Raw genomic sequence first — 18,502 nt, forward strand, 5'->3', positions numbered from 1 at the left:
TCACACCCCCTGTCACACACCACCTCACCCCCCCTCTATTTCTCTCCCCTCTTCTCTCACCCTCCCTCATTTTCTCCCACCCCCACTCACTGTTCCCCTTTCTTTGCCCCCTCTGTCTCTTACTTCCTTTCCCTCATTCTTACTCTTTCCTCTCGCACTCTTCCTCCCTCCCTCTCTTCCTCCTCTCCCTCTCTTGCACTCCCTCCTGCTTACTCTCTCACTCTCCTCTTCCTACTCCTCTTCCTCACACTCTCCCCTTACTCCTGCTCCTTCTCTTCTCACACTCTCCCTCCTCCTCACTCTCACCCCTTCCTCCTACCCAATGCCTTCCCTTCCCTCACTCAATCCCCATCCTCTCTCACTCAATCTCCCGCCACAACACTCAATCCCCCCCCCTCCCCCCCCCTCCCCACTCCCCCCCCCCTCCCCACTCCCCCCCCTCCCCACTCCCCCCCCCCCCTCCCCACTCCCCCCCCCTCCCCACTCCCCCCCCCCCTCCCCACTCCCCCCCTCCCCACTCCCCCCCCCCCTCCCCACTCCCCCCCCCCCTCCCCACTCCCCCCCCCCACTCCCCCCCCCCCTCCCCACTCCCCCCCTCCCCACTCCCCCCCCCCTCCCCACTCCCCCCCCCCTCCCCACTCCCCCCCCCTCCCCACTCCCCCCCCCCCCTCCCACTCCTCTCCTCCATGACTGGCGGAGCGGAGGAATTAGACTGAAGGCGGCACCGCTGCAAACAGGACCGGAAGTAAAGAGAGGCCAGTCAGCCAAACCCATAAACTGGGTTGGTCCCAAATTCAGCAACCGCCAGGCCTCTCGCACATTTGTCCCTGCTCTCGCCCTCCTGTCGCCCTCCTGTCGGCGGCCCTGCACGTTTATAGAAATTACGCATACACACCTTATACCTACACCAATTAATCCACACCCCTATACATATAGCAAATCAACCCCCACACACCATACAAACACAAAATTAACCCTCCCCTTATATACACCAAATCAACCTTTCCCTCCCTGTATTAAGCCCTCCCGCTCTCCCCCCCCCCCAGCCCCACAAACATTTGTTCATGTAACCACCCGCACCCACCAGATTCACAGATAAGACACCGCCGCACAAAACATACTGTAAACCTTGCCACACCATGATCAGAGGAGCAGGGAGATTGGGTGCAGAGAGCCCTCTGAGGACTGAAATCTGCCTTTCAGTAACACAGTGCTGGAGTGTGCCAGAAGCTGTATTTCTTGTACCGGTCTACACCTTTTCCCTGCTACTGAACCAAATATCTGCAACCTGACCGGTTCTGGGGTAACTGCTTCGCTAAAACCCAGCGCCAGCCTGTCCCTGTACAGCGCTGTCAATGTACGCAGCACTTTATGTAGGATTTTGCAGCCACAATTAATCGTGCCCCAAAGAGCTTACATTCCTGGGGGGCAGGAAGATATAATTACTTGTTAAGTTGAAAAGTTGACACTGCGGTTTGAACCTTGTTCGCCGGCTTCAAAGGCAGTGACGTCACTGAGCTAGTCCTTCAGCACAGCTAACCTTCAGTAATAACCTGGCAATTATGTTTTTACACATTTAAAGTAGACATAAAAAACAGTTTTCCTCTCCTTTTCAACTCTATACTACTGTACAGTACCTCAATCTATGCTCAAAGGGACAGCTGTGGTGGTGCATTATTTCCAAACCGACTCCATACTATCATGAGATCTTGATCAATGATGGTGTTGTTGGTCTTTCAAACTCTATATTAAATGCAGTCGTGTTCTCAATAGTCCTTCATCTCTATGGCACCTTCTAGGAAACCAATATAATTAAAATATAGCATGCAGAGCTGTTGAAACCTGAATAGTCTCTTCAAGAGTCAGTGCACATTAAAAACAAAAAAATAATAAAGTCTGTAAGGTTATGAAAACTCTGCACATTATAATTTCATCTAGGAAGAACTCGTGGTTGTCCTCCAAAAGGTATCATAACTTACAATGAATCTACACTTCTCCAGGAACAATACGCCTTCTAGAACATTGAACGCCGTTTTACAGTATGTAAAACTGAGTGTTGGAGACCCGTGGCTGGGCTATTGTTGTATGACGCACCATTTTCTTCGCAATGCTGTGCTTACAATCTAAAATAAACATAAAGACCAGTTTTGTTTTCAGGTTTGGCACTACATAACATCACAAACAATAATTGATGGACATTATATCCAAACACCAATATTCATAGATATAACCCACATTGTAATTACACACAATAATATTTGACTTTTTTTTTATTTAACAAATCATTCCTAGATAAATAAAATATATGGACAGTTTGGTATATGAATTTTTGAATATTTTAGTTTTTCAAAAGATTGTGAACTGCAACTTCCCTCCCCCTCCCCCAGGTATCAGACTGAATGTTACTATTGAAGAGACACCAAACAAGGACAGAAATGATACTTTGCCTCCCCAACACCAAGAACCTTTCCTGAGAGTTCGCAGAGCTGCCACTTCAAGGACTGAAAGAATATGGCCAGGCGGAGTCATACCATATGTCATAGCTGGAAATTTTACTGGTTAGTCTTTTGGTGAATTGCCAGTTGTGATGTAGACCAGAAAAAAAGACGGTGTATGAGAAGCGCTAAAAAATAATAAGTGATATACCGCTATAATGGTACCCCTATTGGTGGGCTAGGCTTCCTGGTGAAATGCTGATTAGTACAAATCAGAATACAAGATACAAATAAAGAAAAAAAAACGGCGTCTTACAAGTCCAATCTGGTGAATTTTGGAAGTCCAATCAGTGAAGAAAAGTGTCTCAATATATAGACCCTTCTGATCCTTAAGTACCAGATGGTCTGATGTGGCTTCCGCCGTGCGTTCCGTGATATGTGAAGAAAACACAAAAAGAATTATAGTGCAATAATGCCAACAAATATTACCCTATGACTGACACACATACAGATACAAACAGGACACTTACACAACAAATAGGACAAACGATATTAAGCAAGACACTACCCAACAAATAAGACAAACAATAGCAAGGCTGAAATTAATAAAAGCTAATTTAATACAAGATAAAACATAAAATAGTGATTATGCAGATGACTGAGAGACCGCCGGTCCGGAAGGTCTAAAACCGGGACCCTACTCACAGAATTATAGAAATAAGCAGGCAGTGAAAGTCGGTCGTGAAAAGGTAATAGCTCTCCCTTCGGTCACATAATGGAGCGTTTCTTAGATGCACTCCTGTGATTCCCCGCGTCTCTGGGGCGGATGCTCCGTCACTGGGGGGCGGACCTTGTGGTTGAATACTCCTTCCGTCTCCGACTCGCGTCTGCCACGCTACTCTCGTCACTCCGTCAGATGAGCTCTGAACTTTGCCCTATGCGTTTCGTGCGCTTGCGCACACTTCTTCAGGGGATAAATATGATTAGACAGAAGGAGTATTCAACCACAAGGTCCGCCCCCGGTGACGGAGCATCCGCCCCAGAGATGCGGGGAATCACAGGAGTGCATCTAAGAAACGCTCCATTGTGTGACCGGAGGGAGAGCTATTACCTTTTCACGACCGACTTTCACTGCCTGCTTACTTCTATAATTCTGTGAGTAGGGTCCCGGTTTTAGACCTTCCGGACCGGCGTTCTCTCAGTCATCCGCATAATCATTATTTTATGTTTTATCTCGCATTAAATTAGCTTTTATTAATTTCAGCCTTGCTATTGTTTGTCTTATTTGTTGGGTAGTGTCTTGTTTAATATCGTTTGTCCTATTTGTTGTGTAAGTGTCCTGTTTGTATCTGTATGTGTGTCAGTCATAGGGTAACATTTGTTGGCATTATTGCACTATAATTCTTTTTGTGTTTTCTTCACATATCATGGAACGCACGGCGGAAGCCACATCAGACCATCTGGTACTTATGGATCAGAAGGGTCTATATATTGGGACACTTTTCTTCACTCATTGGACTTCCAAAATTCACCAGATTGGACTTGAAAGGCGCCGTTTTTTTTTTTCAGTTGTGATGTAGGGAACTATAGTAAGTGGTCAGTATTTATTTGTATTACGTTTTGATGATATGTGTGTATATATGTGTGTATATATGTATGTGTATAAACATATACATATTAGCTCTGTTCAATATACAGCTCAACCCCGTTATAACACGATCCTTTACAACGCGAATCCGCTTAGAACACGATGCAAGTGTGGCTCTCAATTTTCGTATTTATGAATACTTCACAATATGATTATTGTTATCTTAAATACCTTATTGTACAATGCATATAATTGTACATGATTTCATATGTGATGTGATTCTTTGGACCCCAAGCACCGCGTTATAAGAGGGTTGAGCTGTAGTTGGTTAATATACATTATGTATATAGGTGTGTGTATGTGTCTATATCTATATAGATATATGAACACACACATACGCATATTAACTATGTTTAAAATACTGGACCTGTTCTAAAGATCAGCTTTACTAAACTAATATAAAAATTGAGAATTTTGGGGATCACCACTGTCATCTTCAGGGACCATGGTGTTCATCCCTGTTTTTAAATAAATTATTTCATTATCAAGGGATTAACTAATAGAGAATGTTGATGCAACATTGAGTGCCCATCAGCTGTACAAATGCTTCTGGGCATTAAAGAGAAGACATTGTATCTCGAGCTCAGTGATCTCCTTCACGTAAGACAACAAGAGGAAAGGTGATGATGAGTAGCACAGCCGCGGTATTCCAACTCCCAATAGGACCGGAAAATATTGAACAAAAGTAAACACTCCAATCTAGCAACAGGTCAGGTTTATTGCAGGATGGTGCAGCAACAGGACAACACGAACGCACCAACACGGTGCGTTCGTGTTGTCCTGTTGCTGCACCATCCTGCAATAAACCTGACCTGTTGCTAGATTGGAGTTTTTACTTTTGTTCAATATTTTCCGGTCCTATTGGGAGTTGGAATACCGCGGCTGTGCTACTCATCATCACCTTTCCTCTTGTTGTCTACTCACCTGGATGGACTGCATGCCCTGGATGTCTAGAAGTCCTGCAAGCACTAAGGTAAAGGGCCGCAGTGCCCCTACATATATATATATGGACACCAGTGCTATTGTTTATTACATATTGGTTACTTGGCTGGGTGTATATGGTGTTTAAGCTGTGGAGGTCAAGTGGACCCCACTAGACACTTAGCCCGTGCCAGATAATTGCCATATTATTCATGGACTTTCTATTGTCATCCAGAATCATTTATACATACTGTGGAGGATTTCTATCCAATTTGGATGCATCACGTCTATTCTACTTTGTCCTTCACATAAGAACCTGGGTGGACATTAAGACTCCAAACACTCCAACTGGACTAGCGTCCTGTGGTCTTTTCAATCTGTAATTAATAACCAGTCTAAGGAGACCAAGCCAACCCCACCACCATCTCAGTCTTGACAATGACAGTAGAATAATACGGTGTCTCATTCTCTGAACAATGCAGTTCTGCATACAGCACCGAGATTCGCCAGTGTAACTCATAGGCAAAATTCAAATGAAATCAAACTTGAAACAGCACAGATTGCTGGTATTACTTTATTGTTATGTGCTATACATTTTACGTATGGATGTATATAAATATATCTCGGAAGTAGAAGAAAGACAATCATGTTTTAATTATGGCTTTTATCTTTTCAGGCAGTCAAAGAGCAATATTTAAACAAGCTATGAGACACTGGGAAAAATACACGTGTGTGACATTTGTAGAAAGAACAGATGAGGAAAGTTTCATTGTGTTTACATACAGAACATGTGGGTAAGTATGAGAATTAAAGACAATGCAAGCCCATTATATTAGGAACCCTGGTACAATATTTATCTTGTCAACAACTTATCAATGTTATTGCCCTCCCCCCCTTTTAATATTGATATTGTTACCGAATTTGAATCACGCTAATGTTACTTGAGCTCCGGGGACTCCCCTGTGCCCAAGACACTTGCTGATTAGTTGCCAGTACTCTTTCTGGAAATGCAAAGATGGTCACTCTGGTCAACCAATAGAAAGCTGCAATGTCACGCCCCTGATGACGTTGTGACTTGTTATTGGCCTGTGAGGCAGAAGCCGATGTGGCACCCATTTTTATTTTCTGAGTTGCAGCAGAAGCACTAGCAACTAGAAATGTACGTTTTCTTGGTAACTAGCGGATCCCGACAGCTAGAAACAGCATGATTTTCTCCTGAGGACCTTCCAAATTTTGCAACAAAAAACTGAACTGAAAAAAAGAGTAAGGGGGGGAGGATGTTGACTTAACAGTGAAATCACTTATTTACTGTGTAAAAATGTATACATTTCGATTTTCCCCAGGGTGGTTTCATTTCCACCTTATCTGGTAATTCTCAAGATCTAACCTAAACATTATAGGGCATTCTAAAAGCCCTATAACGTGCATGGTACATCATGCTATAAATGCTAATTTTATAAGGATAGTGCCTTCCCCTTCCATTCACGTCTTGGGGAGGCCTGCACAATGCCATGTGATCGCTACACCAAGCGTTCAGATTCAGGTGATGCCGATCTTCCAGCGCTCAAAGGGTTAAACACGGCACTGCCATTAATTCTCTATGGTCCTAGCAGAGATTTTAAGTGAAGTGTTTCTGGTATGTACTGTATTGATTTGAAACCAGTAGTTGAAGTGTGATGGTACCACTCCTTTTTTTTTTTTTCTATTTATAACCCCAGAGCTACTTTTTGTGTACACACAGTCCCACTTACTATTTAAAGAAAGGTGTTAATTTAAGGAAGCTCTTCTCCCCTTCCGTTTGAAAACAATATAGCTTTCCGACAAATGTTTATTAAAATCAGAATTCTTTATATGGTCAGGCACAGTATTGTAGCTTTATTTTTTTTAAGTTTCTTTGGTCACTGATTGAAACACTTAAAAGTTCTATAAGTTTTCATATCTGGACCTAATTTGAGTCTTCAATAAATGGAAATAAAATTATCCTGTTTTTGAATGTTTTGCTGATGTAAACAAAGTGTCTATATAGACAATAGGTAGCTGGATTCAGCAAATATTTACATGCACCGAAACCGTTTTGCACAAGACATTAAATGTAGAGAACCATTTATAATTGTTTTTAAAATCTTTTAAGCTGCTGTTCATATGTAGGTCGTCGGGGAGGAGGTCCTCAAGCTATATCCATAGGAAAAAATTGTGATAAGTTTGGCATCGTGGTCCATGAATTGGGTCACGTGGTTGGATTTTGGCACGAACATACCCGGCCAGACAGAGATGAGCATGTGTCAATTATAAGAGAGAATATACAGCAAGGTAAGATGAGATTAGCAGTTCTGATATGATTTGCATGTACATGTAAGTATTCAATTTTGATAATACAATTTCACCCTTTGAGTACCCACCCTTTGGTGGGTTGTATCCCAGAGTTCTGGGAGTTTTTGGTGCTAGCAATGTTCAAACAACAATAATAATTTTGTTAATATATACCTAGGTCAGGAGTCGACAACTCCAGTCCTCAAGGGCCACAAACAGGTCAGGTTTTCAGAATAGCCCTGCTTCAGCACAGACTGGCTCAAATAGTCCCTGCTTCAGCACTGGTGGCTCAATCAGCGGCTCAGTCTTTGACTGAGCCTCTGATTGAACCACCTGTGCTGAAGCTGGGATATCCTGCAAACCTGTCCTGTTCCTGGCTCTTGAGGACTAGAGTTGCCCAGCCCTGACCTAGACATAATCATACATAGAGAACGTGACAAAATTTGCTTTGTAAATGTTACATTCTAACTTAAAAAAATAAAATAAATCTAGCAAAACCTTCAGTAGAACTTTTAAGCCAAAGTAGTTGGCGCAATCAACAGTCGACGCGAAATGTGACAATGTTGATCACACTTACATATTGTTGAAGTTTGCTGGAGAAGAATCCAGCATGGATTTTTGGAGGTTATGATGGAAAGAGAGGGACGGAGTCCCAGAGTAAATGTTTTTTAGTAGCGTACCCATTGCTTTGTACACCTCCCAAAATGCTCCTCTATACTGTACAACTCGTGGAGAGATACCTGTGAACAGTCCTCAGGTAACTGGGAAATAAGTCCATTTGCATATTTAAATTAGCTTATTTCCCAGCAATTTATTCACATAATTGACTTCCTTTGAAAGATGTAATCACTCTTACCTAGCTGTTTTACTTGGTATCTGGTGACACAAATGAACGCTGTACTTTGGTCTGGGCTCATGCATATTTGTTTTTGATTAATGATGCCATAATAACTACTTTGCAAACAAACCACAAAACCGAAATAATGACTGACCTGTTTCTTTTTGAGGACTGACAAAAATCCTTAGCATTAAAAGACATTTAATAAAGCATTTGTTTACCATGGAAAAAGTACTTGTAGGATTTATTTTATTTGGGAAGGTGTCAGTCAGCTCCATTTAGGTTTTCAAACATGTCCTTGTACTTTGTTCACTTTAGTTCAATGAGCAACTGTCCGCTGTGACATACTGTATATAGCATAGAACAGAAATACTTTCCCAGTGTTGCTATTTAATTAGAGTATAACATGTTTACATTTTACATATATTTATCCTAGTATTGTAATGCAATCTTGGCCATTTTACTCATAAATTATTATTTTTTTTTAAAAAGTAACTGGACTCTGCAAAAGTTGAAGTAATAAAACTTAGGATCAAGTTCTGTAGGTAAAAACAACTTGACCATTGACTGTCAGTGGTATGTTTAAGGATGAAAACGGTTCATTAGATCCACTGGGAAATGGAAAGATCCAGATCTCCTATTCATTTTACTAAAGTACATAACTATTAGTGATGATAAAATACAGAGTTTCCTCACGGCCACGGTTGCTGGTGGAAACCGACCATGGCGAGCCGCGGCCAGAAAAGTGGCAGGTAGCCAATAAGCTACCATTAAACTGCTGCGGCTGCTTGTGACTTTTCTGAGCCCGAATGAGTCTGGCTATGTCTGCATTATGCTTTCCATAGAATGCGCTTGTTTGCTGTATTATCTCTCACTGAATCCACCAAGTTTAAGTCGGATACCGTTTTATAAATAGTTTGAAAAACTAAATGACAACATGTTACAGTGATATGTAGTAATATACCCATACACTGCTCATCTGCTGCCATCAATATCTTCATTCATACTGAAATTCATAGCTGGCACTTCTGTTAGGAAAGATCTATAAATATTCCTATAGCAATACCATGATTAAAATGGGAAAGCCAATAAAGTACAACTAGTGTGGGAGAGTAAACTCCCAACACATATCTGCCATAAAGAGCGATTTGTCTTACAGGGCTTTCTTCATAAAACACATGTTCCCAACGTATTCATAATTCATTTGTTGCAGGTCAGGAATACAACTTTTTGAAAATGGAACCAGGCGAAGTGAATTCTTTGGGAGAGACCTATGATTTTGACAGTATCATGCATTATGCCCGGAACACTTTCTCAAGGTTGGAATCTAAGGTTATGTCTCTTAAGTTCTTCATAGCATTTGTTATTTTATACTTGTGTAATTAAGCATGTCTCCTACTTTTTATGTGGCGCTGTGCTAGTGTTTGGTTCATTCTACGCTCGATACCAATTTTGGATGTCTTTAGAATTGGGGAGTAAGAGCTCTTCAGTTAATGTGGAATTAATATGCCTCAGTGGTTTGTATACAATATATTTTCAATGTGTTTCTGGCGCATATGGTAACCAAGTATCAAGAATCCTTGATCTTCTTTATAAGACATGCTGCTTCCTTGGATCAATAGAAGCATACCGTAATAAAACTGCCCAAAAAAACTAACACATCTGGGTGTGATATTTATAGAAATGATATAAATGTTGATCAGATATAAGTAGTAAAGTAGGATAAGCATACACTGAATGTTATGGTAAGACTAATTTCAACACCAGTTTTTAATTAATCGTTTTTGGAAGACATAATTATGTAGGCCGGTATAGATGCAGAGCAGGTTATCAGCAGGAATGTTTTGTATAGCTGTGCAAGAGCAGTGATTATTTTTAGACCTATGAGTTTAAACAAAGTGATGACAATGTAATACAGTAATGAGATGCATTTTCTTGTGAAACCTGGTTTGTTTCTCCGTGGATGTTTTTAGAACACAGAGTAATAGATTTCCACCTGTCTCCTAGAACTTTGGCGTTTGTTAGGAGCTCAATAAGGATTCTATAGAAAAGGAAAATCCATAACGAAGGATTTCTTTTTAATTTGCTTATTTAATGTACTTTACAATGGAGTTTCTAGACGACAAACTAATTTGTATTCGTGACCTCTCATAAAATCAATAAAAAGTGAAAGTACGTTACATATGGTATAGAATATTAAACCATCAACATAATGTTGTGAGCAGTATTTTCTAGACATACAATTATATGGTTGGAAGTCACTGGGATAAGGACATTTGAAATATATTACATTCAGATGTGATGTTTTAAAGAATGTATCTGAAATGGAACAAGCAAAAGGAAATCAATGTTACTTAAAAAAAAAGTATATCTAAAACCACATTGTATTTGCACAGTGCTATCAGTATCTAGAAAGATTACTATATATAGACACACAGACACACACACAGACACACACACAGACACACACACAGACACACACACAGACACACACACAGACACACACACAGACACACACACACACACACACACACACACACACAGACACACACAGACACACACACACACACACACACACACACACACACACACACACACACACACACACACACACACAGACACACACACACAGCAACATGTAGAAAATCTCTTTGATTACACAGGTGTAAAACAGTCCTTGACACTGGGATGTTAATGGAATCTTACGGATGGAGCCGAGCTTGTTGAAAGCTTGGAAATGCAGAGTGTTATTTTATGTGTAATATTTGGCGTTGGAATGTTTACATTTTTGCTTGTGCGTGGGGCGCCCAAAACTGCCTTTCCAAACTTTTGACACATTTGATGTCCAGCAATGACATCCTCTTAGTGTATTAGTTACTAATAAATATATTGATAACATAAGTACACAGGCAGCTGCATTGAGCATTTAACTATAATCCTTATGCGTACCTCATAGAGGGGCTCATTGTTAGCTGATGGCCAATATGGAAGCTAATACTGTAATCCACAGGTGGACAACTGCAGTCCTCAAGGGCCACCAGTAGGTCAGGTTTTAAAGATATTCTACTTAAGCACACGTGGCTCAATCAGTGGCTCAGTTGAAGACTGAGCCATCTGTGCTGAAACAGGGATACCCTTAAAAATGAACCGGTTGGTGGCCCTTGAGGACTGAAGTTGGCCATCCCAGCTGTAAACCAATCTTTCAAGCCAGCTGTAGGCAGACTGGACATAATTCTGGAATTTAATGCACAAGCACAGGTTTGTTTCTGGTAAAAGGCCATATTTATCAATCAAGTGGATTTGAAACCAACTAAATTAGGCACGGGGGAACAAGTCTGCACATAGTGTTTTTATAAGGAATGTTGCACAAAGCTGCATATTTGATTCCTAATTGGCAACAATTTAAATGTAGTTAATGCATTGTATTTGGGGATAAGTTCTTCCCTTTAGTAACCGTACTCTCGTTGTGAATGGAAACATTCCCAACTGGTTTAGTCCTTAAATGTGATATGCTGCCACCTGCCAGTTTGTTGAAAAGTTACTTGAACGATGGACAGCATAATCCCATTTAGCAACATTTGTATTTGTTATTTCAAAATGGAAAGCAGCAGGCATCCTTTATTTACTGTTATTGTGGCTGTTTTATCATTTAAATGGTTTGTGAATTTATAACTGGAAATGTGCAAAAAAAAGCAAATAATGGGCTTTTTGCAGCGCATAATTTTTGTGACTGTCGTTAGTTTAGTGAAATATATACATTTTGCCAGCACAAAGGCAAACTCCCCAGGAGTGTTTTAGTTTAGTGAAGAAGCAGAAAAACATTAAAACATTTTTTTGTGAATTGACACATTTGCACAAATGTACTTCGAGCCTTCTTGTAGTTTCCCATCCTCCTTATGTTTATCTGCATGGCATTTCAGTACCAAAAAAATATCAGATTATTTTTAGGTAAGGGCTGATCGAGCCCCAGGGGAGGAGAGCATTGCTGTCCCTGCAAATAAAATAGAAATTATCTACTACTAAAGTAACCGTTCATTTTTGCACAATTTTTAAACTTATGACCTGTGGGGCATTTGCATGTCTCAGACAGGTCTGCAACCCTGTCTTTCTCCATTATCTCTTGGCAAACAATGCTTCCACTGCATCCAGGGATTCTGGGTAACGACATGAAAACGAGCACAGTGTGTCACTCTTTACTTCAGACTGTGCTCATTTGCATGTCATTACCCAGAATCCCTGGCTGCAGTGGAGCACTGTTTGCCAAGCGTTAATGGAGAAAGGCAGGGTTGCAGACCTGTCTGAGACATGCAAATGCCCCACAAAAGGTATTTTTATTTACTGTACACTGTACAGTGGAGGATTTTTGTACAACTTTTTTTTTACCCACCATAACTTTTTTTTTTAATGTCTGGTTAAACTTATGACCACAGCACAGGTGGCTCAATCAGCAGGTCAGTCAACCTATCAATCACAGGAGATTGCATCGATTTGCAGCTTAGATGATTACTTTGCGCTAAAAGCAAGGAACTGCTGCATTTATTATTTAAGAAAAATAACAAGGCAAAAGGAAATGCTGCTTTACAATACTTTGTTATAAATAGACTACATATTTTTGCAGTCCCCAAATTGAGATCTGAAATATATTACATGTCTTTACTGATCTACTATTAAACATATGTAACATTCTACAAAACAGTGAGACTTTTTGCTGGTTCAATAAAATCTAAAGTATAATATTTTTCCAATGGCTTTACAAATATACTGACATCCAAAAAAGCAATTGATATCTGAAAATATAGGATTTATATTGTATTACATTGCAGAGTTTTAAGCATGGTGTTCCTTTTACTGCATGTGTAATTGATTTATATACGAAGACGCAATGCATTTTTCCATTTCATTCATGATTTAGACGTGTCCACGATTGTATAGCTGTTATTCATAGTTTTTTTTTTTTTTTTTTTTTTATAACTTGTTTGTCGGCTACTTTCAAGGGATTAAATAATGGCGATTTGTTTTGTAACTGGACGTACTGAGCGAAATAAATGAAAATGGCAAAGCAAATCCCTCAAAATGTTGAAGTTAAAATTAAAATCCTAATGAAATCGTGCTAAAGTGCACAGTTCTAATTACCTGTGCACCATCTAAATACCAGGTAATAAGTACTCTATATAAGGATGCACAAGGTGTACCAAAATGAATGTTCACAAACGGATGTATTTAACCCCGGTACACATGGACCAAACCAATCCCAATATGGATAAAAAAAAGAAAAAGCAGCACGTGCAAATAAATTAGTAATTTCAAAAAGAGTTCAGCAACTGTTATTTAGACCCTACATAAGCATTTGTCTGGTTTATTACTGTTTCTAACATTGATAAAGCCATCCATAAGCGAGCACAATACCATAACTCTTCCCCAACTTTGGTCCGACTTGTTCAGATGAGTTTTATCTTTATTAGGGGGATATTTTGTTTTTTCATTGTTCAACTGGTTTCGTGAGTAACATGGTAAATAAAGATTTGTTTTGAGTGTTATTTGTTGTGGGACTATTACGTCTGTGTGTCTGTGTAACGTCAACTTTTCCAATGGCATGACTATGTAAGGATAAGATATTTAAGAAACGTTGTCTCCAGGAAAATACTTTATTTTTTAATGACTTGCAACATTAAAAGATGTAATGGTTATAAATCAGATTGTGATGACTAAATTGGCTGCCTACTAGGAATGTGATAAATTCACCCCACTCAGAATTTTACAGAAAAGATAGTGATGTAGTGGGAGACTCTTAAAAGACCAAGGGCGCCACATATAAATCTAATCTTTGTTTCAACTAAGAATTATTTAGAAAGCTATGTAATGTTTAGGACCCCCGCCTCTTGCAAATTACAAAAGCTCTATACTTCGTGTTACCAACCCATCTGTGTCCAAGACTTGGGGAGTGAGCAATTCATCACCCATCACCTGAAGAGCTTCTGGGCATTAATGATTAATCTTCCTAAAGCTTGAAAAGAGCCTTTTGGAGATAAAAGAATCATCTCTAGGAATGACAACACTGTCACAGTGGACCTTGAATGAGGTATTGTTAAGAGGCCAGACATAATGTGGAGGAATTAAAAAGGATAAAGAAATGATTGAGACAAAGCAAAAAGACAAACTCCTGCACATAGCATAACATGTTATATTGGCATTATATTGAAGCCACATTGCCCATTGTTTTTGTTCCTATCAAGTTGTCTTATTAATATCATTCTAAATGTATTGATTATATTTATTTTTAAATACCCTGTTCTATCACTTTTGTATTAGACTTTTGTTTACATTCCCATCCTGTTTTCGCATTTAAAGTTCTAAAACATTACAGCCACATGAGTGTGATCGTTTTAATCAGTTGCAGGTTTCTACATCTCTCAGCATGGCAATATATATTTAAATGGTGGCTAATGAGTCTCTAATTATCACCGCATGATCTATATATATACAATTCAAAGCTCTCCTGTTGAGGTATTCTCCACTAATTATCCAGCTAAGAAGGCTATACCATTCCTAGTAGATATGATAGTGTGGCAACATTAAACACTGCGATTGATATTTGTACAGTATTTAAAGCCACTGTTTTCGTTGGCACACACACACGCCCACCTTTTTTGTGGCCGCACTTCAGGATTTTTGTTGATTGCACAGAAATCTTATTTGAGAATGAGAATGTCACCCTCTTGGAAAATGTAGTGATGGATGTCAATGCATTAGCATTAGAGTTTTTCAAAGGGAGAAGGAGTGGCTCAGTGAGTAAAGACACTGACTGACATTGAGATTGTTGCAGTGGAGCCTGGTTCAATTCCCGGTGTCGGCTCCTTGTGACTTTGGGCAAGTCACTTTGTCTCCCTGTGCCTCAGGCACCAAAAACATAGATTGTAAGCTCTACGGGGCAGGGACCTGTGCCAGCAAAATGTCTCTGTAAAGCGCTGCGTACAATTAGCAGCGCCATACAAGAACATGCTATTATTTATTATTATTTATTATTATTTATTATTATTTATTATTATAAAGTTGTAGTTTGTTCATGAGTTGTCATATCTTGGAGGTTCTAGTAGGACAGATCAGATCTAGAAATAAGAGCGCAAACAGAAGGACCTCCGATAGTGTAATATGTAGTGTCAATTTATTGGACTGGTAAAAAGTATGCTCTCACAAATTCGTGCTATTGGCAAGCACCGACAGGCTATCTGTAAGTTGTTCAAGTTCTGGAGCTTTATGCTCTGCCGTCTCCTATTGCGCTCCATTGTTGATCCCGTTAGCACCAGATCTCCAGGCATCCAGGGGGGTTCCTGGTGCAGGGTATACGGCATAGTCGTATGGAGCTGGATGACGTCACTGCGGCTGGAACTCAGCCGCTACAGAAGCCATTTGGGGTCAGAAAGCCCTCCTACGCGATTTGAAAGACACTGCTTTCTTCTTCAGGGATAAGTAGGACAGAGAAGGGGACAAAACCGTGAGAGGTTGTATGTGGTAGAGGGAAGTGAATTGGTTATTGTAGTATGCAAAATCTCAGCCGTAGAGGTGTCTTGAGATGAATGAATGAGACAAAGCACTAATGTAATACAAGTCCAGATTCAGTTCATTATCCCAAGTTCAGCAAATTCATACACAGATGTAGCAGGCTTTCCTTTTGGTTGGATATGTTAGGATAGTTTGCACCAACACTGCCATTGAATCATATGGAAGTTGTCCTAGTTCTATTCAATCTAGTTAAATAGATGAAAAGTTAAAATCAAATAGGTGCAGTAGAGTTGCATATCTACTCTCTCTAGAGTGCCGAATTGGTCTTGCTTGTGCTGTGCTTCTAAAAATACTCCAAGAAAACTAGTAGCAATAAGCTGGGTACCCATTGTGCACCCCACTTATCACTATTAGAAGTCCTTCATGTTTTCGTATTGCATCATATGATTACGGGATATTGAGTTAGAAAGAACTGAGATTTTCAAGCGGAAAAATAATTTTCCGTCATTTCTTTCAAATCGAAATCTACTGGTAAATATCCAACTGAAGTATGTGATCAGGAGGAAACTGGAAACCTACTGACCAATTTTACTTAAATATAAATGTAATTTTGAGTAAGTGGAGTTGGGATTTGAACATGGTGTACATCTCAATTTGGAGATAGAATGGATATCAATGATACAATATGATTTTGATTCCTGTTCTCTGTTTATCCATTAAACTAATTACATGTCTTGCATTTCCAAGGATGTGCATGATTAAACATTCTTCTTTTAGATCTATTCACTGAATTTCAACTCAGGTCTGTACGAAGGTCAAGATTTACTAAAAGGTGTAAAGCCGTAGAACACGAAGGGTGGACATCTAGGTTTGCGGAAGCTTAGTATTGTATCTTTTAGTTAATGTGTATATTAAATGCAGTTTTTTTTAATTACTCTTTTATAACTAACATTTCTTACAAAAACTGTGTATCCATTTGACCATTTTCCATCTTCTATTTTACAGTAGACTGTATAGGCGCTTTACAAATAAATTATTATATTTTCAGTGCCTATAATACCGAATTTTCTAGACAGATTATAATCACAATTTTGCATTTACTAGAGATTATGGCCCATATTTACAAAGTGGTGCAATGCAAAAAGACCTTTCCTGTGCCAAAAGACCCTCTCTCAAGCCCCTCCCGAGGCAATAACTTCTGGCATTGGAATGTGTCTTCGGGCATAGCATCACTTAGTAAATATTGTCCCACATGTTTTATTAAAGTTATCCATTACTTGAGCATTCCTTCTGTCTTCATAGGCACCCTTTCCTAGTAACTCTCTTAGTGCTCTTATCACGTTCTCTGAATATCACATGGTCTGGCACAGCAGGGGCCCTTATAAAGTTTTCTAGAACGTCATTGCATTTTTGATCTTCTTTAGGAGAGTTCATGTCCATGGTTTTCTGGTGAACTCATTCTGAATAGAAGAGGAGGTCTCTCCTTTTTCATTAGAGAGCTACAGTAGTTTCGAAGATACAAAGAGAACAGATCACAAATCTATGTTGTGCTGTACAATGGTAATGGATTGTAAAAAGAAACGGTCTTTTAAAATGATACTTTATATTCCTGTGGTTTTAACCCTTCAGTTGGAGGGAGAAAGACCAAAGCAAAAATAAACACACTCTTTATACTGAAGATCTGTTTGGAGCGGAGTTATAATGAACTAAAACTTCAGTGGAAAAGTAGATATTCATATGATACAAGTACAGTTTGGATACTTTGATACACCTATAAAAGTTGGTACAGAATGTGGTTGGTAACCATTGTTCTAGAAGATATATGATGGTAATAATCCTAGTCCTAATTCTTCTTCGGTTTAGACTTGTAGAAACCATAATGGTTATTGGGATACAATAATTGATTCATTTGGCAATTAGTGATGCATATCAGTGGATTAGCATTCTTCAAAGTTGTAGTAGTTGATGAGCTTTCATGCCTCAGAAGCTCTTTAATATATCCAAGAAGGGGGTAAAATATGCAAGATCTTGTATTGGGTCCCGGTAGAGCATTAATTAATGTAATGTGGAAATTCTCATAAATCATGGAGATGTCTCGAGATTAATGAATGAGAAAAGGTACTAATGTGACTACTAATCTGGGTGGGAGCAGGATAATATCAAAAGCATAGGCTGTCATCAATTCTGATTCAGTCCAGTTCAGCAAATATTTATATGCATCTCTCCTATGAGAGCCAAAACATTGTTATTAAAGTACACTTTCTTGTATTTTGGCTAGCCTGTCCCCTTCTTGTTTATATATCTATATATACTGTAGCTATAGCGGCGAGAAAAAGTTTGTGAACCCCAATGATTATTACGGAAATTCCATAATTTTTCCATGATAACCTTATTGAATCAAAGCCAGTCTTTTCTTAAAAATCCAATAGTGTGTATATTAACAAATTCCATGTCTTTTGAAACAAAATGATGTATGAATTAGACCATGAGTAATTAAGAGTCAAGGCATGTGCAAAAGTATGTGAAACCCTGGTTTTATCAGCTAAATTAAAGGGGATAATTAGAATCTGTTGTTTAAATATTTAGGTAGAGGAGGTTTGGGAGGCCCCACCCTATATAAACATTTGAAACGTTGTGAGTTTTTGGTCTTCACCATACAGTTGTCTGGAAACGCGTCATGCCGTGGTCAAAATAAATATCTGAGGACCTCAGAAAAGCAGATATTGATGCTCACCCGTCTAAAAAGGGTAACAAACCATTTCTAAGGATTTGGGACTCCACCAATCCACTGTCGGACAAATGGAGAACGTTCAAGACCATAGTCTCTCTACCCAGGAGCGGTCGTCCGAA

At 39.5% G+C, this 18,502-nt stretch overlaps 1 protein-coding gene across 1 annotated transcript in view; it reads left to right on the top strand.

Annotated features, from left to right (window-relative positions):
• The window catches only part of TLL2 (tolloid like 2), a 194,584-nt gene that overhangs the window by 128,492 nt on the left and 47,590 nt on the right, over positions 1-18,502 (top strand). Inside the window, exons 4-7 of the mRNA XM_075611010.1 lie at positions 2,388-2,558; positions 5,681-5,798; positions 7,136-7,314; positions 9,366-9,471. Coding sequence (XP_075467125.1) covers positions 2,388-2,558; positions 5,681-5,798; positions 7,136-7,314; positions 9,366-9,471 — 574 coding nt within the window. The remainder of the gene's footprint in view (positions 1-2,387; positions 2,559-5,680; positions 5,799-7,135; positions 7,315-9,365; positions 9,472-18,502) is intronic.

This window comes from Ascaphus truei, chromosome 8 (genome assembly GCF_040206685.1).
Source record: "Ascaphus truei isolate aAscTru1 chromosome 8, aAscTru1.hap1, whole genome shotgun sequence".
Taxonomy (NCBI): Eukaryota; Metazoa; Chordata; class Amphibia; order Anura; family Ascaphidae; genus Ascaphus; species Ascaphus truei.